Consider the following 22,016-nt stretch of genomic DNA (forward strand, 5'->3'; position numbering starts at 1 on the left):
TGTTTGAAACCAGATAAAGGCACTCCCATGAATTCTGGGATAATGTTTTATCATGAAGCCCTTTGCCCTGGGCTTCTGTTCTTCCATATCAAGATGGTAACCGAAGACCCTTTTTATTTGTTTCTGTAAGGCATTCACTTGTGCCATACATTTGCCAATTTTGTCTAATTTTATCTAATCATTTGCCACATGATCATCTGAAGCTCTATTTGAAGTCCAGGGAGTTGTCATATGATGTCCCATCGTGAAACTGAAATGTTTCTCTGTGTCCTGTCTGCTTCCACTGCTGAAAATTCTCCTCTCATTTTGAGCAGCACTTTGGCTCTCTCCAAATTTAACAACTCACTCAGACCCCCAAATGCTTAGCAAAACAAAATGTCCTCTTAGACTGACACCTCTAGAAGTCAGCTGAGTTATAAATACGTCCCACCAAGACAAACAGACTCAAGGGATTAGATCTGATAGAGAGAGTGCCTGAAGAACTATGGACAGAGTTTCGTGACATTGTACAGGAGGCAGTGATCAAGACCATCCCCAAGAAAAAGAAGTGCAAAAAGGCAAAATCATTGTCTGAGGAGGCCTTACAAATAGCTGAGAAAAGAAGAGAAGTGAAAGGCAAAAGAGAAAAGGAAAGATATATCCATCTGAATGCAGAGATCCAAAGAATAGCAAGGAGAGATAAGAAAGCCTTTTTCAGTGGTCAATGCAAAGAAATAGAGGAAAACAATAGAATGGGAAAGACTAAAGATCACATCAAGAAAATCAGAGATACTAAGGGAACATTTCATGCAAAGACGGGCTCAATAAAGGACAGAAACGGTATGGACCTAACAGAAGCAGAAGTTATTAAGAAGAGGTGGCAAGAATACACAGAAGAACTGTACAAAAAAGATTTTCATGACCCAAATAACCACGATGGTGTGATCACTCAGCTACAGCCAGACATCCTGGAATGTGAAGTTAAGTGGGCCTTAGGAAGCATCACTACAAACAAAGCTAGTGGAGGTGATGGAATTCTAGCTGAGCTAGTTCAAGTCCTAAAAGATGGTGCTGTTAAAGTGCTGCACTCAATATGCCACCAAATTTCGAAAACTCAGCAGTGGCCACAGGACTGGAAAAGGTCAGTTTTCATTCTAGTCCCAAAGAAAGGAAGTGGCAAAGAATGTTTAAACTACTGCACAGTTGCACTCATCTCACACGCTAGCAAAGTAATGCTCAAAATTCTTTAACCCAGGCTTCAGCAACATGTGAACTGAGAACTTCGATGTTCAAGCTGGATTTAGACAAGGCAGAGGAACCAGAGATCAAATTACCAACATCCGCTGGATCACAGAAAAAACAAGAGAGGTCTAGAAAAACATCTGCTTCATTGACTATGCTAAATAAAGCCTTTCACTATGTGGATCACAACAAACTGTGGAAAATTCTTCAAGAGATGTGAATACCAGACCACCTTACCTGCCTCCTGCGAAACCTATATGCACTTCAAGAAGCAACAGTTAGAACTGGACGTGGAACAACAGACTGGTTCCAAATTGGGAAAGGAGTACGTCAAGGCTGTATATTGTCACCTTGCTTATTTAACTTATATGCAGAGTACATCATGAGAAACACTAGGTTGGAAGAAGCACAGGCTGGAATCAAGATTGCTGGGAGAAATATCAATAACCTCAGATATGCAGATGACACCACCCTTATGGCAGAAAGTGAAGAGGAACTAAAGAGCCTCTGGATGAAAGTGAAAGAGGAGCGTGAAAAAGTTGACTTAAAGCTCAACATTCAGAAAACTAAGATCATGGCATCTGGTCCCATCACTTCATGGCAAATCGATGGGGAAACAATGGAAACAGTGACAGACTATATTTTGGGCTCCAAAACCACTGCAGATGCTGATTACAGCCATGAAATTAAAATATGCTTGCTTCTTGGAAGAAAAGCTATGAGCAACCTAGACATTATATTAAAAAGCAGAGACATTGCTTTGCCAACAAAGGTCCATCTAGTCAAAGCTATGGTGTTTCCGGTAGTCATGTATGGATGTGAGTTGGACCATAAAGAAAGCTGAGTGCCAAAGAACTGATGCTGTTGAACTGTGGTGTTGGAGAAGAGTCTTGAGAGTCCCTGGACTGCAAGGAGATCAAACCGATCAATCCTGAAGGAAATCAGTCCCGAATACTCATTGGAAGGACTGATATTGAAGCTGAAACTCCAATGCTTTGGCCACCTTGTGCAAAGAATTGATTCATTTGAAAAGATCCTGATGCTGGGAAGGATTGGGGGCAGGAGGAAAAGGGGACAACAGAGGATGAGATGGTTCAATGGCATCACCAACTCAATGGACATGAATTTGAGCAAGCTCCGGGAGTTGGTGAAGGACAGGGAAGCCGGAGGTGCTGCAGTCCATGGGGTCACAAAGAGTTGGACACGACTGAGCGACTGAACTGAACTGAAAAGAAATTACTCTTCAGTGCTGCAACACCACTGATGATTTTGCAGTAGACAGAACCTAATGAGACCGTGGCTGGTCTTCAGGGGGCACATGCTTTTCTGGGTTAGAGCAGAGGAGCCTCTTGGGAAGGGGAATGGAAAACATTTCCAGAGCAGAGTTTCCTTTGCTCTTTTGCCATCAGCTAAGTCCATGATGGTCTTACCAGGGCAAGCTGTAAAAATGACATGGATCTTAAGGGCCTTGTGTGCTCTGACACTTGTCCACTGCATGATGTTGAATGAGTTGCTTAGTCACACTGGGCCTCCATTTCCCTGTTGTCAGATAAGTGTGTGAACACCTACCTTTTCGGTTTCTTTGGAGGATTAGCAGTAACATAGAGGGTCTGGTACGAGTCCTGCTTTTGATTAGGTCTCCTTACCTGGGGGGCTGTTGCTGTAAACTCTGTGCAGCAGTGGAAAACTCTGGAAGGCAGCACCAACACCCAGCCCGCCCTCTGGGATGACTGCTGGGCTTCTGGAGTGGAGAGTAAAGGACGAGTGCTGTTTTTGTCAGTGCCGCGGAAAATGAAGATGAATTTCCTGAAATGTGCAATTGGACTCTCATTAGCAGCTCAAGTATGAATGAATGATCCTTGGTCTGGGGTTCTTCATCTTTTGAAATAATTCATTGTTACAAAGATTTTATTTGGTTTTGACTTTGGATAATGGAGAGAAATCCTAAAAGCTCTCTTCAAGGCTAAAGAGGCCCCTAAAGAAAATTCTAAAATCCTTAAAATTCAGATAAACTTTCATATCTACAACAAAAAGACTAAAGCATCTTTCTAGGATTCATAGTAAAATTGAGGGGTGTTTTTAATGTCTGTATATCTGTTGGGATTTAAGGGCGTAAGAATTTTCAAATTTGCTAACTTGAAAATGTTCTACTCTGTATGCATCTCCCTCTCGCATTGCAATTAGTACAAAAAAAGTCAAAGATGATTATCCTAAAAAAGAAGAGTGTTCATTGCAAATCTGACTCCACTTTTCATATGTATTGATTCTAAAAATGTTTGCACCAAAGTGAAGTTTTGTACAGAAAAAAATACCAAATTTCTATTGACTTCTACAAAATTTTTAGCCAGATGTTTATATGGAAAAAAATTTGGCCTTGAAATGAGTCACCTGTAAGAAAAGCTAATATTGTATAATTAAGTCAATAGTCTGCTTAGTTTTTTCCAGCTATGCTAAGGAAATGTAGCCACGTAGACAATTTGCGTGACAAGTTTATATGAAATTAAGGACTCCTACACATCCAAAGGGCTTCTCAGGTTGCTCAGTGGTAAAGAATCTGCTTGCCATTGAAGATCCCCTGGAGAAGGAAATGGCAACCCTTCCCCCGCCGCCGCCCCAGTATTCTTGCCTGGGAAATCCCATGGACAGAGGAGTCTGGTGAGCTACAGTCCATGGGGTCCCAAAAGAGTTGAACACGACTTAGCGACTAAACAACAGCACATTCAAATTCACGGTACAGTGAAACACAGGTTTGTTTGTTTGTGGAACTTTGTGATTCTCTTTGGAACTTGGCCAGACAATCGGTGGAGCTTGTTGGCTGGAGGATCCCCGGTATCAGATCATTGCAGACACTCTAAGTCCTGTTTACCTGCCCCGGGCCCAGGGCCATTTGTTTCACCTCACGTGCCGCCTGGTCTGTCACCCAGTCTAGATGGACTGTGCCCAGCTGGGGGAGTGGAGAGAACTTTCTCCACTTGGGAGGCCGCTTTTGCTCCTGAAGCATGAGACACCACCGGAACTGCTCTGTGGCCAGGCACGTACAGCCTAGCAGAGGGGAGTGCGGTCCTTTGAACAGAGTGGGAGATGACAGCAGGCAGGTATCTGATTCCCAGTCCTGTGTGAGCCAGCTGGGGATGCAGTGGTCGTCTGGGCCCTTAGAAGATGGCGTTGCGAGTCAGTTGTACTCAGGGTGGCCGGCTTTTGTGTTTACTGTCTTTCCTTCCTTGTCTAATTTCCCCTCTGTTACTGCTTCCTTTGGAGCTATTATCTCTAATAAAACTGTAGCATAAACTCTGCTTTCTGGGGAACCAAGGCGAAGACAACTTTCTTCTCATTTTGAGATAGCATTCAGGCAATACCGTTTTACTGATGAAGACTTCATTTCTGACTTCACTTTGCTGCTAAGCTGCTAAGTCGCTTCAGTCGTGTCCGACTCTGTGTGACCCCATAGACGGAAGCCCACCAGGCTCCCCCATCCCTGGGATTCTCCAGGCAAGAACACTGGAGTGGGTTGTCATTTCCTTCTCCATTTCCTTCTTCACTTTATGCTATGTACATGGACTCTGTCTTTCAGGAGTATGACGTGAAACATATCACTCACAGATCCTTAGGTATCTGGAAAACTCTCCATTTCAGTAGTTCTCCTGAGTTCTGCTTCAGTTTGAACATTTAATGTGTCAGAATTTGTGTACATGAGCTTAATGACAATCCCACTTGTTTACAGAGCCACTGTGCCTGAGCACCTAAATAGGAAACCAGGATGAGCTGTCATCTCAAGAAGGGAAAGCAAACCAGTTTTGGCCGCTGGCTTCTCTTCATTCTAGATTATTAGCAATAGAACTGTGCAGGTTTGTGCCATGACAGCAGCTCCATTACTCAGGTCAAGCTGTTAGCTACTACATCAGTTTTGCGTCATCTTTGCCTGTGTAATGGGCTTAAGAACAGTACCTAGCCGGAATATATGTGTTAAAAACTCTCCGAAAGAGAATGAATAAAGTAATTTCTTGGGGGGAGGAAATATGTTCATTAGGGTAGAGTTGAGAAGGTAGGTAATGTAGAAAAGGGATAGATATAAAATTTACACACAGTCCTTTGAACAGAGAGTAGGGAGACTCTCAAAATGGTACTCTGAACTGACCTAGTCTGGGGAAATGATAAATGCTTGCTCCATCTTGGCCTCTTTCATGAGCTAGGTAGGATATAATCAAACACTTTCACTGGAGTGTTTATCTGGCTCACGTCCTGGCCGATTGGTGCTGAGCTTCCTCTCTGTTCAGGAGACTTGTTGCTGTACCAGAAACGGACGTGCTTTCAGACTTAATGATTGGTGTGGACATTTCTTCTTTTTACTTGCTCACTGTCCCTCCCATTTCTTATAGTAGCAAGACAGACTTTTCTTTGGGGAACCATTTGTGACTCAGCTCTCCGTCTAGTTTAGATGGGGCTGGTTGTCCTGCTTTTCCTCCATCCAGTTCCAGGATGTCAGAGGATTCAGCTCATTAGCATATCTGTGCTCCTCAGCCACATGACTGGCTCAGGAATAGGCACATGACTCCATTTGGACCAGTGAGGAGTAGGTTCAGGATTTTTACTGAAACTGTTGGGGAAAAGAAACTCTCTTCCCACTGGTTTGGAGCTAGAAGGCTCATCCTGGAGCTACTGGTGGCCATCATAGGACAAAAGACTATGTGAGCATGAAGTCCATGTGAAGGGAATTTGTACGGACAGAAATCTGCCCAGAGAGATGAAAAGAGGCACATCCTGAGGTACTGCGTACCCAGATCCAGCCACACCTGAAGCCATTGAACTCTTGAATTTTTCAGATATTATGGACAATAAATTCCCATTAGGCTTTTTTTTTGGTCACCCATCACAGCTTGAGTCCTAACATGTGAACCATATATTGATAGCTGGTATCAGTATATTTTCATTAATATTAATAATGTTCTTGGACGTTTTGAGATAAAAAGATGAATGCAGTCTTTTAGCTGCAAAAACTTCCCTCTTCCTTCCTCATCCCATCTCTATGGCCCCTTCCAAAGCGAGTATCTTCCTATCCCCTCATGCCCTCCTCTCAAGAAAACTTGCTTATTCTAGTAGATGTTTATGAAACAAATGTCGTTACATCTTTGTTTTCCTTCTTTTGGAAGCAGCAAGATGAGATGAGCAGGTAACCCTGTGCCTATGTAGAAAATAATAATATTTAAGAAAGAGGCAGAAAAGTATATCCGTTATAAGCTTTTCTTTTTTGTTTCTTTTTTAGAATTGTAGCTTATCAGTTTATCTATGCCTGCTATAGTCATAATTACAATTTAATATCTGCATACAAAAGCTATGTAAAAATCCATTTTTCCCAAATATACAAATTTTCTTTTTGGATAGTTTAAAACATTTTGATCACAGATTTCAATAGAATTTTAGGCTGAAAAAAATATTACCAATCTAGCAATATCACTTAACACCATTTGCAAAACACAAATCTTCCAATGACTGTAAATCTTTCCCTGTTCTGTTGCCTTTTCCTGATTCTCAGGGCATGAAAACATCATGGGGGAATAAAGGTGTTTTCTCCAAAGAAAGCCTTCATAACTAACTTGGCTCTATAATCAAATGAAAAATGCCAATTAGGAAGAACCAAAAGAGGGGCGTGGCATAATGTCAGCTCCTTCATGCCCTGCTAGCGTCTGTGTCCGCAAGTTGCCTTTCACCTAAGGGTCTTCCTCTGTCGTGCATTGTGCTCCGGAACGTCCTGTCTGCATCCTGAGGAGGACAGATTTATATCTGATTGTCTTGTGCATAAAGTGGGTCAGCTTTAACTGTGCAACAGAAAGCCACAAACAGCATTTTACCTGCACGATATTGCTCCTGAAGGCGGCATTAGTGAATGTAGAAACACACTAGAAATGCACACATTTTGCGTTTGCAAACATTTGTACAGCACAGTAAAAATTCTGTGATAAGGCCAAACCTTTTTTCCCCTAGTCTGTTTCTGTGTCTCTGTGTGTGTGTTTTTAAAGTTTTTTTTTTTTTTTAAAGATTAAAGTAAAGTGTTTCAATTGTAAAAAATACACACCGGGCAAATCCTTACCTGGATAATAAATATCTACATCACAGTACAATAAAATTTCTCCTCTATAAAATTTAAATACGGATTATAGTCTATCGCTATCAAAAGAAACACTATGCTAATATTTCCTTATTATTAAAATAACAGGAAAAATGACGAGCTTATTTTGGAACCTGACGCGGTAGCCATCGGAAAGGGCAAAGAGATTCAAACGTCTGTCTGAAGAGGAATGGTGGCCTGGTGGGGATTCATCTCAACTCAGTTTGTGAAAAAGGTTTAGCCTTACAAATGCTGGCTACGTTTCAAAAACCATAAGACCAGTTTCATATTGTATGACTCATGCAGCCAAAGGTCAACATGACACGAGTGGGTTAGAGTTCCATAGAATAAAAACGTGTCTCGGACAGTGACATGCTTCGCGGGCGTCTACAGTTCGCGGGGCTGCGTCCGCGGGGCCGAGCGCGCAGGCGCCGTGCGGCCTGCAGGCTGTGCGGGGACCGGCGGGCGGCCGGCCGGGCTGTGGGCGGAGGGGCGTCTCTCGGGCGGAGGCAGCAGCACGGCGCGGGCGTCCTTGAGGACCGAGGCTCGCGGGACGAGGGAAGCTCGGAGGCGGCACGTGGTGTTTTGAGCAGAATCATAAAGAAGAAAAGATCTTACTTTTGTCACTATTTCTACCAACACGGCACATCTAGTTGAAGAGTGAAGTACACTTGAGGGCTGCACACACACACACACACGCACACACTGGACACCACTCACCCCCCAAATTTAAGTGATTTATAAATAGACATCCCAGTTGTAGGGCGTGTTCTCCTCTTCTGGGACGCCTCCCCACTGAGCAAGGTTTCAGTCAGTCCACATTTGATTTGAAAGTCCGGACGACGTAAGAAAAAAATGTTAAAAAAATCCAGAGCAAGTCCCTCCTAATCGAGTTTTATGGGATGGAGTCTTGGGATGCAGTAAGTACCTCAGTCAACTACAGAAGGAATGAGTCCCCTTGGCCACCGAGGTTGTGAGTCTTTCAGTCTTGACAGCCTGTCCTTCAACCGGAAGTCCTCGAGGCTTAGTCTGCTCAGCAGGAAGTAGTCAGCCTTCACAAGATTTTGAGATCAGCAGTTTGCCTGCTTAAGGCTACCATGTAAGAGGCCAAGGATCAAACACACATTTAGTCGGGGCTGGCTGGGTTGCTGTAGATCTGCTGAACCATTTGGCCAATGGCCAATCATGTTAATCCCTAAGGCGTTCCAATGCGGCTTTAGATCAGGCTCTGCACTTGCACTGAATCTGGGGCTGTCTGGTGCCCTGGGGAATCTCAACACGTTGAGGAGACTTTCCTGGGGAGCCTACTGCCTGAGGAGTCTGTGAGCCTCCAGGAGCTGCCTTGCTCGCCTTCCCTTCCAAAGGAAAACCTGCCCCGCCCAGAAAAGCGTCTCAGAGTTACCCTGGAGCGGAGAAGGTGATTAAACGCTTTTGTTTCAAAGAGCAGTTATCCAAAGAGAGTCAACGGAGGAAGCTGAGATGGTAACGAAGTGAGGACCAGAGAAGACTGGCTAGAGGCTGCCTGGAGAAAACAAAACCAGAAAACTGTCTGTAGGACAGGGAGGCCTGGTGCTGCCGTCCATGCGGCCGCAGAGTCTGACTCGACCGAGCGACTGGACTGAACTGAACTGAGGGAAGCCAAAGCAGGTAATCTGCCCGTGAACTTCATGTTGATAATTTTATCCTCTTCACCTGTTTCCTTTCTCTGGGTGGTAAGTTCCCGTGCACCGCTCTTGGTTTCTTTCCCTGGAAGCCTGTGTAATTTACTTTAGCACATCAAACACATAATTTTCCTCCCGGATTATTTCTGGTCACTCTCAGGATTTTTAATGCCACTCCTCTCCTTCTCCCAAATCTACCCTGCCTTTCTCTAAATAACTGATATGTCGTATATCAACGTCCTATTTTGAATCAACACCAAATATATTTTCCTTAGCTGTCAGGAGAGCCATCATTTCTAATAAAAGTTAGAAATGAGAATCTGAAAGAAACCATCAAAAGAACTTGATTCCCTCACCCTCTAAAATTAGTACAGTATTAAGGACAGGAAGGATTTTTGAGTTCATGACTCAGGGTCACAAATCTACCACTCGACAGCACAAACTAGAACTCAGGCACCCTAACTTCTGGGCCAGTTAAAAAAGAATGAATCCACATGGTTTTTAGGCAAGTTTCACTGATATGGCTTATTTTCCCAAACACTTCCAGGATAAGGCAGCACAAGGCAGGCAGAGGAATAGTTTATGTCTACCATGACGGTGAAGTAAGATACATTCAGTTTCATGGGTATATTCTGTGCCCATCTTCTGAAGTTGAAGTGACCAGGGGCATCATATGCTTTCTGGGCACACGGTACTCCAGTGTAGGTCACTGGGGAGGTGGGTTGGGCAGGGAAAGTGAGTGAGGGTTCGTGTGCGTGGTCTGCAGCTGTTTGCTGCTGAGTGTCTGTCAGGGAAATGCTAGCAGAAGGACAGAGAGTCAGTGGCTGGAGCAGGCTTTGTTTAGTGGCAGTCAAGCCTCAGAGCCAGAGGGAAAGGAGATTGGGAAACACTCGTGAGTAGAGCAGAGCCTGAGGATCCAAGAGCAGAAGGGAGGAACCTCAGCATCAGGGCGTGAGGAGGCTCTGAGGCCCTGCATTTCCTTCAACATAGAACGTGACGTCACTAGTCTCTACCCAGAACAAGACTCAGACATTTCAGCTTGTTACTGCTCCTTGACTGGAAGGTCGATCCACAGGGAAATCTGTTGTCGGCTCAGCAGAGATGCAATCAGGTTGAGTGACTTGAGGACTTTGAGAGATGAAGGGTCAGACACTGAACAGTGACATCACTCTGTAAGTAGGTTTGATTTTTGTGGGAGTTTCCTCTGAGCGGTAAGAAGCCGTCTTACTATGAAGTGACACTATGTGAATTTTTGGAAACCACTGAGTCACTGATATCTGTGAAGATTTTGAATTTCTTTGGGCTCACTTAAGGAAACTGTTTTCCTTGTTGGCCTCAATCAAACACCTGCACATCTTTGAGACACACCCTTGTAAAACTCGAATTAAATCACAGGATTATGAAAATTACAGTGAAAGGACGGCTGATTTGGGGGAATCAAATATCCTTATATATTCCAGGTTAGGCTGCTAGGAGAGAACAGAGTGCTGAAAACAGCATGTTCTTGAATAGACAACAGTTTGTTCAGAACTTTCCCTAGGAAGCTGAAAGCCACATCTCATCAGAGGCTGTCTGTGCTGTGCTAATTCGAGCCCTGCAAAAACCAGGATTGGATCAAGATGACCACATTGTCCTGGTTTTAAGTCTTCTTTAGTTTCCTGCTGTGCCATTTTGCTTGCTCGAGTCGCTGACCAGGGACAGATGGGGGCTGGTGATGGCTTGGTGCTGGTGAATTAATGATTGTCCCCACCCCACCTCCACAACTGTAAAACCTCCAAAGCATATTCACATCAAAGGACTGGAGAACAAAATGCAATAGTTAGCAAGTACCCGCATTCAAGGGGCAATTTCATCCATGTCTACGCCAAGGACTACCTCCCTTTACCCCAAAACAGTCCCTCCCAACACAAAGAAATAAAGGAACAGACAAAAAAGAGCTAGGCAATGGAATGAAATGACACCCAGCAGTGCTGTTGGAATTATGAGAATGAGTCAGTCGGTCTAATCCTCAAACACTTCCAAGAACAATGGGGGAAAGAGTTCCGTGGGGCATTCCACCTTCATGTGCAGGAAGCGGCTGGCGTGGCAGGCTCCGATCATCCGCAGGTCTGTCACCTTCATCAGGAGTTTTGGCCAAAAGTGAGTCACGTGGTGTTTTCGGTAATTGATATAGTGTTCAAAGGCCAGCAGGAAACTATCTTGGTATTTTTCTATTCTCTCAACGCAGGCAAGCCCTGGGCGATCTGAGGGAGAAGAAAGAAGGATGTTAATTTGGAGGCAGAAATGAGAAGGCTTGCCTGGCCCACTTCAAGTTCTTTAGTGTGAAGTGGGCCAATCTGGGGACTTTTGACTCCGAGGAATGGGCATGGGTGCAGTATGAACTCTGGGGCATCAGGGACCAAGATGCCAGGGAGTGGAGTAACTTACATGAAGGGCGTCAAGGCTTTGTTTAGATAAATGTTTCTGGCTTACACAAATCACCTCCTTGGGTGTGAAGGGTGATGCCTCCTTCCTAGGGTATAGAAGGAGAAATCTCACCTAGAGAAATGAAATCCTCTGCATGATGAGGAGTGACTCTGACAAGCATGGACTTACAGAGAAGAGAGAGATGTGGAGAGAGACTGGGAGGAAATCAGGCAGCCTGGATGCAAAGGAGGAATGTCTGAAGAAACTCTGGTGAAGACAAAGCAGACAATATCCAGTTTTAATTGTTCACTTGGCTTCAGTGAACCACTCCTTCCCTTCCCTTATACGTTTGATTGCTTCTGTAGCAGCCCTGTGTTGGTGGTGTCTTGGGAAATAATGATGAAAAGGGGATGTGAACGATGCTAGCATCATCCTGTGTAGAGAAAAGAGTCATAGTGGGAAGATGGAGCTGGGGGAGAGCATGACCATGTACAGCCCAGAAAAATCTTCCCAAGTCTTGGAAAACCACTGGTCTTCCCACAATATATAGGAGAAGACTCAAGGCAGTTTTAAAAAAATGATAAAAGGATGTCACGAGAAGGCTGGATGATTGGGGAGTATCTAGGCTGTGAGGACTTGGGTTGCGACAGTGAATCCAGAGGGGATGTATCTCAACATGATAAAAGCTATACGACAAGTCCACAGCTAAGAGCACACTAAATGGCGAAAAGCTGAAAACACTGCTTAAGACAGAGAACAAGACAAGGATGCCTACTCTTGTGGCTTTTATTCAGCATAGCATTATAAGTCCTATGCAGACCAATTAGGCAAGAAAAAGAAAGAAAAGGCATCCAAGTTGGAAAGGGAAAAGTAAAAACTGTCACTATTTGCTGATAACATTCCCAATTGCATCAAAAAGAATAAAATGCCTAGGGACTAATTCAACTAAAGATGTGAAAGACGTACACACTGAAAAATAAGCCACTGATGAAGGAAACTGAAGAAAACACAGGAAGTGGAAGGATATCCCGTGCTCATGGATTGGAAGAATTAATATTGTTCTAATATTCATGCTGCTTAAAGCAATCTGTGGAGTCAGTGCATCCCTATCAAAGTTTCAATGGCATTTTTCACAGAACTAGAATAAACAATGCTAAAGTTTGTATTTTCAGCCGTAAAAGACCCTGAATAGCCAAAGGAATCTTGAGAAAAGAAAACGGAGCTGGAGGCATCACAGTCTCTGATTTAAAACTATATTACAAAGTTACAGCAACCAAAGCAGTATTGTATTGGCATAAAAACAGATACACAGATGAATGGAAATGCAAATCAAAGCCACAATTAGATATCACCTCACACCTGTCAGAATGGCTATCATCAAAAAGAAAAGAAGTAACAAGAGAATCCTTGAGCACTATTTTTGGGAATGTAAGTTGGTGCAGCCACTGTGGAAAACAGTATGGAGATTCCTTAAAAAATTAAAATAGAACTACCACATGACCGAACAATCCCACTTCTGGGTATTTATCTGAAGAAAACGAAACCACTACATCAAAAACACATCTTCACCCCCCTGTTCTCTGAAGCATTATTATAATGGTTAAGGTATGGAAACAAACTAAGTGTCCACTGACGGATGAATGGATAAAGAAGCTGTCATCCCCCCACCCCCACACACACTTTCTGGCATACTGTTTAGTTATAAAGAATGAAATCTTGCCATTTGCAACAACATGGATGGACCTTGAGGGCATTATGCTAAGTGAATAAGTCAGAGAAAAATGAATACTATATGATCTCACTTATAGGTAGAATCTCGAAAACAAAAACAAACAAAATCCCAGCAAGCTCATATGCATAGCAGATTGGTGGTTGTCAGAGGCTGGGAGTCTGGGTGGGTGAAATGGGTGAAGGGGGTCAAAGGGTACAGATATCCAGTTATAAAACAAGTAAGTCATGCAGATGTAATGAACAGCATGGTGACTAGCTAATAACACTGTATTACATATTTGAATTCACTTTCAAGACAGTAAATCTTAAAAGTCCTAATCACAAGAAAAATTGTGCAACTATATATGGGGAGATATGTTCCCTGGGTCGGGAAGATCCCCTGGAGAAGGAAATGGTAACCCACTCCAGTATTCTTGCATGGAGAATCCCATGGACAGAGAAGCCTGGTAGGCTACAGTCCACAGGGTCGCAGAGTCGGACACGACTGAGCGACTGAACGGAACGGAACGAACGGACGGATGTTAGCTAATACTGATGATCATTTCAAAATAATATACAAATATCCATGTTGTACACATATACAAATCATCATGTTGTACACCTGAAACTAATGCAATATTATGTAAGTTATACCTCAATTAAAAAAAAAAAAACGACAACGAAATTTGTAAACCTGAATGAATTCCTCGTACAACTCCGGGGAGCCCTACTACCCCCCTGTCCAGTTCTCCTGTTTGTGGCTTTGATCAAATAAATACATTCATGCTTCAAGTGTCTAGTTATTGAAATATCTGTATCAGTAAAACTCTAAATAGAGTTCTTCTTAATTTGAAAGAAAGAATCAGGGTTAACATCTCAGCCCACCCTTCTGAGCTTAGACAAAATATCCTGGCTTTTGACATCCCCCATCCAGCTCAGATTGAACTTTTTGCATTTTAGTTTTGTGATTTCCTTCATAGTTGATGCTGCGGCCCTGTGGCTCTCCCCATCTTCTCTCTCTCTGAATGTGCCAGATAAATTCTCCATAGGATCTTTTAACTTTTGATCCAAACAGAAAGTCAACATATTACTCTGCACTTACTCAGTTTCTTTATTTTACAGGACACTGAAGACCAGAGACACTAGAAGCTTTGCTTAGGGTCACACAGGGAGTACTTAGATAAATTACATGTTTTATTAAGGATACTCTTGGGAGTCCCTTGGACAGCAAGGAGATCAAACCAGTCAATCCTAATGGAAATCAGTCCTGAATATTTATTGGGATGACTGATGCTGAAGCTGAAACTCCAACATTTTGGCCACCTGATGCGAAGAACTGACTCATTGGAAAAGATCCTAATGCTAGGAAAGATTGAAGGCAGAATAAGAAGGGGAGGACCGAGGATGAGGTGGTTGGATGGCATCACCGACTCGATGGATATGAGTTTGAGCGAGCTCCAGGAGTTGGCGATGGACAGGGAGGCCTGGCGTGCTGCAGTCCATGGGGTCGCAAACAGTCGGACACGACTGAGCGACTGAACTGATAGTGAAGTCTACCGGCAGGGAGCACCCCGGCCTTGACCTGAGTGTCTGCTGGAGGCTGCCTCGCTTCCTGCTTCCTGAAAGTGGCTTCCTGTCCTGTGAGCAAGTCCACTCCCAAGAGGAGCTGGAGTATCTCAGAACACAAGGCAGGCACAGGGTGGTTGCGGAATTCTCAGGATCCTACGGGGCAGCCATGCGCTCCCGACAGGAGGGGACTGCACACGGCGTGGGCATCAGGAGGGCAGGACCGGGAAGGCTGCGTTAGACAGTCTGCCCACCACACCGGAGGCGGGTCTGGGGGACCCCACGGCTGTGGGTGCAGTGCAGAGCATGTGGACCCAGAAGGGAGCCGACTGCCCCGAGGCGGGCCAGGGAGTGTGGAAGGGAGCCGCTTCACCGAACCTTGGGAGAGGAGCTCTGGGGGCTCTGTCACGACCTGAGGAGCCGGCAGACACCCCCTCTCAGCTCCCCGAATGTCTGCAAAGCCCCGCCCGCCGCTGGAGGATGCGGGGACACGATCCGGGGGTGGGGACCGGAAACCTACCGCCCGCCGCTGGAGGGCAGCGGGATGCGAACCGGAAGCGCCGGCGACCGGAAGCGCCGGCGACCGGAAGCTCCCCACGAGCTCTGAACGCGCGCCGGGGCGGTCCGGACACACTCACCTGAAGACATCAGCAGGACGGCCTGAAGGAGAGCAACCTCAGTGTCGTCCAGGTTGAAAGAGGACAGCGACATCCCCAGGTCGAAGATGGCGTCGGACACCACCCCGAGGCCCCCGTTTTTCAGCTGGCCGCGCGTCACCGCCATCTCCCCATTCAGGGTCAGAGTCTCACTCTCTGGGTCATAGCGCACTGCTGCGCGGAGGGACATGATCTCCATGCAGCAGCCTTTGAGGAGGATGATCTGGTCTTCACATGGCAGCTGGAAAGAAGCAGCCCACGTCAGCATGGAGCGAGGGCACAGACGTCTGCTAGGACCCGCCCGCGGGACGCCAGGGGTGACGGGAGCAGTCCTGCTCTGTCTGCTCGGCTGCAGACTCCCACAACCACTCCCCATACTCCAAGCCTGGGCTTCCCAGGGCACTCGTGGTAAAAAGTCTGCCTGCCAACGCAGGAGATCTGGGTTTGATCCCTGGGTCAGGAAGATCCCTCGGAGGAGGGCATGGTAACCCAGTCCACTATTCTTGCCTGGAGAATCCCTGTGGACAGAGGAGCCCGGCGGGCTACAGTCCATGGGGTCACAGAGAGTTGGCGCAGAGTCGGACACAACTGGAGCGACTGAGCACCCACACTGTTCATCATCTTCACCGTTTTTTTTTTTGGCTGCACTGCATGACATGTGGGATCTTGGGTCTCTGACCCGGGATTGAACTGGCACCCCCTGCACTGAAAATGCAACCAACCCAGAACCCAGGTCTCCCACACTGCAGGCCAATGCCTTACTGTCTGAGCCACCAGGGACGCCCAAGCCACCAGGCTACTGGAGTAGCCACTAACTGAGACCTTCCTAAATGTACCACCGTTTTGGTCTGGTAGCTCTAAGAGCCGATGCCACTGTTTAGCTGGCAACTGTGCTGCTCTGTTTTCTGAAGCAAGTTTGCGCCTTGAATCTCTTAAAAGGCAGAGGACTAGAAGGTCTCTTATAGACATGTGACCTCTGAGGCCCAGGGATGTCACAACTTTGCTTAGAGTCACCCAGTGGATCAAAGGCAGAGGTGAGCCCAAAATCCAGACCTCCTGGCTCCTAGGGTTATTATGTTCTCAGAGTCTCTGGCATCAGAATTACTGCACATACTGGATCTCTTTGCCAGTGTTGTAATCTCATTTTAAACTCATTTGGGTTTCCTGTTAAGTTTTGTGATAATGTGATAACATTATTGTCACCCTGCTTATTTAACTTAGACGCAGAGTACATCATGCGAAATTCCGGGCTGGATGAAGCACAAGCTGGAAACAAGATTTCTGGGAGAAATATCAGTAACCTCAGATATGCAGATGACACCACCCTCATGGCAGAAAGCAAAGAAGAACTAAAGAGTCTCTTGATGAAAGTGAAAGAAGAGAGTGAAAAAGTTGGCTTAAAACTCAACTTTCAGAAAACTAAGATTATGGCATCCAGTCCCATCACTTCATGGCAAATAGATGGGGAAACAATGGAAACAGTGACAGACTATTTTTATGGGCTCCAAAATCACTGCAGATGGTGACTGCAACCATGAAATTAAAAGATGCTTGCTTCTTGGAAGAAAACCTATGAGCAACCTAGACAGCATATTAAAAAGCAGAGACATCACTTTGTCAACAAAGGTCCATATAGTCAAAGCTATGTTTTTTCCATTAGTCATATATGGATGTGTGAGCTAGACCATAAAGAAAGCTGAGCATCGAAGAATTGATGCTTTTGGACTGTGGTGTTGGAGAAGACACTTGAGAGTCACTTGGGCTGCAAGAAGATCAAACCAGTCAATCCTAAAGGAAATCAGTCCTGAATATCCATTGGAAGGACTGATGCTGAAGCTGAAACTCCAATTCTTTGGCCACCTGATGTGAAGAACTAACTCATTTGAAAAGACCCTGATGCTGGGAAAGATTGAAGGCAGGAGGAGAAGGGGACGGCAGAGGATGAGATGGTTGGATGGCATCACCAACTCGATGGACACAAGTTTGAGCAAGCTCTGGGAGTTGGTGATGGACAGGGAAGCCTGGCGTGCTACAGTCCATGGGGTCACAAAGATTTGGACATGACTGAGCAACTAAACTGAACCGATAACATTAATAATAAACTTAAAAGCTTTGTGAAGAGAAATAACAAAAAATTAGAGTTTGATTTTCTGGAGGGGGAGAATGTTTATTTAAATACCATTATCAACATAGTTTGAAACACTATTAGTTAATGGGTGTTTTTGATGAATTGAGCTAAGATTGACATGCATCACCTTGTTTAACGTTTGCAACAGTGCAGTGAGGTAAATATCCTAATTCCAATTTCATTGACAGGTGTGGAAATCCAGGCTCTGAGAGGTTGAGAGACATGCTAGGGGGTCCCTGAGTGGGTGAGGTGAGAGTTGGAAGCCAGCTCTGTCAGAATCCAAGGTCAAGGGAAAAGGAGAGCTCCCTCTCTGAAGGGATTTGGGTGTAAGTTTCCATAAACAATGAATATCAAACGACAGGTAGTTTCTCTCTTCATTAAAGCAGTTCCAATTCTTTTTTGAGAAATGATCTTGGCAACACGACTACTTCAATTCAGGTGACTATATATGACAAAGCAGTACTACACAATTACCTTTAAAATACAGAGTATTTCATATATATATATATATATTTATTATTATTATTATTTACTAACTCAGCCTACCTGCCTTACTGTTTAATTTCAAATTGCTCTGTTTTTTCTCTAGAATAAAAGGGGTTTTGTGTTTGGTTCTGGAATCCATTCATGTGAATTTTCCCCTCTACTCATTAAGCAAAATGACTATGATTTGCTTTTATTTAGTTTCTGATTTGTACTCCGCAATTACATCTTGGATTCCTGGACTCAGGGCCTGGTAGGGAACAGGAGACAGGAACTTGGCTAGCGCCTCCACAGGCAAGCGGACAGCTGGCTGGAGTGGGCGAACGCTGGCTTCATTGCTTAGGGCAGAGGTCCTGTCTGCAGCCCGCTCACCGACACCTAGGGCTTGATAAACATGCATCGCAGCCCCGCCTTTGAGGGTCTGCATGCGCCCAAGTTCCCAGGTGATGCCCACGCACCTGGTTCAGGGACCCACTCTTGAGAACCATGGACATAGAGTGGCAAAGAGGAATGACTGATCTGATAAAACCATTGATTTTAGTTGTTTTTAGCTGTCATGGATTATATAGACTTGGGCAGGCCCCATCTCTATAGCCAAGTCTGATGATAGATGAAGTAGAAGTTTTCTTTTGAAAACTTCCTATTTGTGAGTTCACATGTAAATAAAAGCAGAGTAAAGATTTGTCAAGGATCTCCAGCGGTTGAAAAACTAGGCCAGACGCCTGTTCTTTAAAGAGACATTTAGGGTGAGGTTTGTTTCCATGTGTGGGCAGACAGTCTCTAAGTCCTAAGAACCCTCCACTGTGGGGAGGCCCTGGGGGGCCTGCCCAGGGAGAGGCGGGGGCGCCCACCGACCCGCCTGCCCGGGGAGTGCAGCGCTCCATTGGCTGGCAGGAGTGCCCGCGCCCTGCGCTCAAGAAACGGTTCTGACGTGTGCTCTTGGCAGCTCTGCCAGCAGCCATTTCAGAGCTTTCGAAGCCCTTGGTTGGTGGGCTGGCATGGGTCTCAGCAGAAAGTTATCCTGAGTGCGATTTGAACAGCAGCTGCATCAAACTGCCCCTGGCAGAAACTTCCGGTTTTGGAGCCCATCTGGGATCTGGAGCCCACTCCACAGGTAGTACATGGCCTGTGCTGTTCACAGCCCTCTTTGGGGTTCCAGAGTGTCAAAAGGGACTTCACTGGTGGTTCACTGGTTAAGACTCTGCACTTCCAATACAGAGGGCTCAGGTTTCATCCCTGGTGGGGAACTAAGATCCCACATGCCACACAGCGCCACCGAAAGATTTAAAAAAAAAGATAGTGTCAAAGGGTAAAGGCCCTCAGGAGGCCAAAAACAGCAGAAACATATGTATCGCTGCTGTCAAAATAGTCTCCCCTAACTTTTTTCAACTTGGAGACTACAAAATATCAGGGTTGAAAGACAGGTGGAATCATGACTTTGAAGCAGGCTTAAACTCCCGAGGGAAGCTTGAAGGGAGAAGCTTGCCACACTCGGGCCTGGAAAGTTCTGGGCTGAGCTCTCACCCTTGCCAAGGACACAGTGCACAGTGTGTTTGTTGCTGGTGGTGGCAATGGCTTCTTTTCCTTCATTCACGACATAGCTCTCAGTGGCTGGTGGCCTTAAGCTTTACATTTTCTGGAAAACGTTTTTGGTGGGTATTCCAAGGGGAACACAGGACTGACAGGCTAGCTTACCCTGTAGGAGCAGCAAACTCCAAGTTTTTCTCAGACATCAAGGACTGAGCAAAGAGGACACAGCGCAGAGACAGAGGACTGAGAGAAGTTGGGAGACAGACCCCACCCAGACACAAGAGCTGACACCGGGCCAGAGGAAGCGCGCCCCCGGCACAGAGGGGACTGCAGACACCCTGTCCAGAGGGCAATGTGGCAGCGCACAGGCAGTCCTCAAAGGAGCAGCCTAGGTCCTTAAATTCCACTTCTGGGATTCGCCCCTAGGAAACAGGCTGCTCTGTGAACAGGGCATAGGTACCAGAACGCGCATTGCAGAATATTTATATTACTGACAAATCGGGTATCCTGTGAAAGCAGATAATCTAAATTATGGGCGATCTGTTCTTTAGAATGGGCCTTCCCAGGTGGCTCTGGTAAATAACCCACCTGCCAATGCAGGAGACGCAAGAGACACGGGTTTAATCTCTGGGTCTGGAAGATCCCCTGGAGGAGGAAATGGCAACCCACAGAAGTGTTCTTGCCTGGAGAATCCCAGGTGGGATCTTAGTTCCCTGACCAGGGCTCAAACCTATGCCCCCTGCAGGGGATGTGCCGAATCTCACCACTGGACTGCCAGGGACACCCCACCCCATTTCACTTATTCTTGAGGATGAAGAAAGCACCACAAGGCCAGCCTGCTGGATATGAAGTGGAAATAATATAGACAGAGACTCAAACAACAGTGGCCCCATGCCAAATGGGTGGACTTCATCTCTTTTCCTCATCTGTAAAGTGGATTTAACAAAAGCTGTCCTGCCCATCTGTTAGAGCCTGGATTTCACGAGGCAGGCTTGAGCAGGCAACCAGGATATCGCAATGCCAACCGAGAGGAGGTGAGACTGTCTGGTTCTTCTGGGCCTGGAGTCGGGCAGTGGAAAGGCCCCTCATCAGCCTCACGTAGATAAGCTGATGGATGATGACCAATGGAGGGGGCGGGGAAACACGCGGGACGGTGCCTTGTCATTTCGTGCTGCTGTGGTTTTCATATGACTTTTCGTAAGTCCCAACTGATTAGTATTAAATTACACGTAATACTCAGGAACTCAGTGGAACTAATCATGAATACCAACAAAGAAGGTAAAGCAATCTCCTCACCTCACAAAACATAGGCAACTTTTTGGCAAAATCCACCACTCTGGTAATTGCTGGTGTGATGATTTTTGTAAAATGGCTGAAGGCTTCCAAGTCGACCTTTCCACCTTCCGGGGCGTTTACTATCGGCGCCTGTCCGATGTCTTCGGGCTGAGGAGGAGAGATAAGGAGGATTTAAATGAAGACACCGAATGGGTCGTTGATCACGGTTCTTGCGTGGCAGGAAATCTCTCCTGAACTGACACACACTGTACAGTTTCCACGTCGTTCTGTAAGAGACTGTACAGCTCCCAAGACCTTGTGTTCTCTGAGCAAAGATACATGTTCCTGGTCATCACTTTCAAAGGGATCATGGCCACAGGATTGTTGCTGTGGAAAGTGAGAGAAAGAGGGAGGGGGGAGAAACAAGTCTGGCTCTGTCTCTGAGCGCACGAAGGGGGCCTACGGCCGGGGCTCTGGGGGCCGTGTCAGAGCAGCACACACCCTGTGGGTGTCCTCCTGTGGGCATCCTCCTGTGGGCGGTGGGCAGGAGGGGGAGCCCCGTACACAGGACCCGGGGATTCGCTCTTGCTTGTGATGCCTTTTGCTTGGGTCCCAGTCTGCCCTCCAGGGGCCAGCCCGAGGCTAGCTCCTCAGCTTGGACCGCAACAGGCTGTGGCCTCTCCTTGTATCTCTGGCGGTCACTGGTGCTCCCTGCCAGCAACAGTCCCCCCCGCTGCCCTTTCTGGTCCTTGCGATGGTCATGACCGCCCCGGGTGCTCCTCACCCAATCCCTGATGGACAGGTGCTCAGGGAGGTTCAGGACGGGCCTGAGGCCAGGACTGGTCCCTGCTCTTCCAGGAGGCCGTGCCTGGAGTCAGAGGGGCCGACACTGCCTGACAGCCGCGCCCTTTGCTCAGAGTCACGATAGACAGGCAGGGGCGAAACGGCCAGGCTGGGAGGTGGGAAGAGGGCAGACAGGGCAGGAGGGACGGGCTCCGGGAGCCAGTCCAGCAAGTCCGACCCTCACCGCAGAGTGGCTGCTGAGGCCACCGCTGGGGACGGACTGCCCTTGCCTCCGCAGGCCCCAGACTTGACTGTGCCTCTGAGTGACCCCCAGAATTGCCAACTCAGTGGGTCCCTGTTAGAGAATCTGCATTTCCACCAGCTCCCCAGGGCACCACTGGCCCACGCCCGCGCGCTGAGCGGCACTGGGCGAGCACTGACCATGCCCAGCCCAGGGGGCCCACTTCCTGCTTGGCTGCCCCCATCGCCCCTGT

The 22,016-nt window shown here is 46.4% G+C and overlaps 1 protein-coding gene across 9 annotated transcripts in view; it reads right to left on the reverse strand.

Annotated features, from left to right (window-relative positions):
* Positions 1-6,441: 6,441 nt before the first annotated feature.
* THRB (thyroid hormone receptor beta) overlaps positions 6,442-22,016 on the reverse strand; it is a 432,236-nt gene continuing 416,661 nt past the window's right edge. For all 9 annotated transcript variants that reach the window (XM_055416746.2, XM_088832732.1, XM_055416741.2 and 6 more), the window contains 3 exons: positions 20,761-20,907; positions 15,306-15,564; positions 6,442-11,228 (listed from right to left, as the gene is read on the reverse strand). In XM_055416746.2, coding sequence (XP_055272721.1) covers positions 10,987-11,228; positions 15,306-15,564; positions 20,761-20,907 — 648 coding nt within the window. In that variant the 3' untranslated portion in view covers positions 6,442-10,986. The remainder of the gene's footprint in view (positions 11,229-15,305; positions 15,565-20,760; positions 20,908-22,016) is intronic.

Source organism: Moschus berezovskii, chromosome 26, assembly GCF_049115385.1.
Source record: "Moschus berezovskii isolate FMDL1 chromosome 26, NW_MosBer_1.0, whole genome shotgun sequence".
Lineage (NCBI taxonomy): Eukaryota > Metazoa > Chordata > Mammalia > Artiodactyla > Moschidae > Moschus > Moschus berezovskii.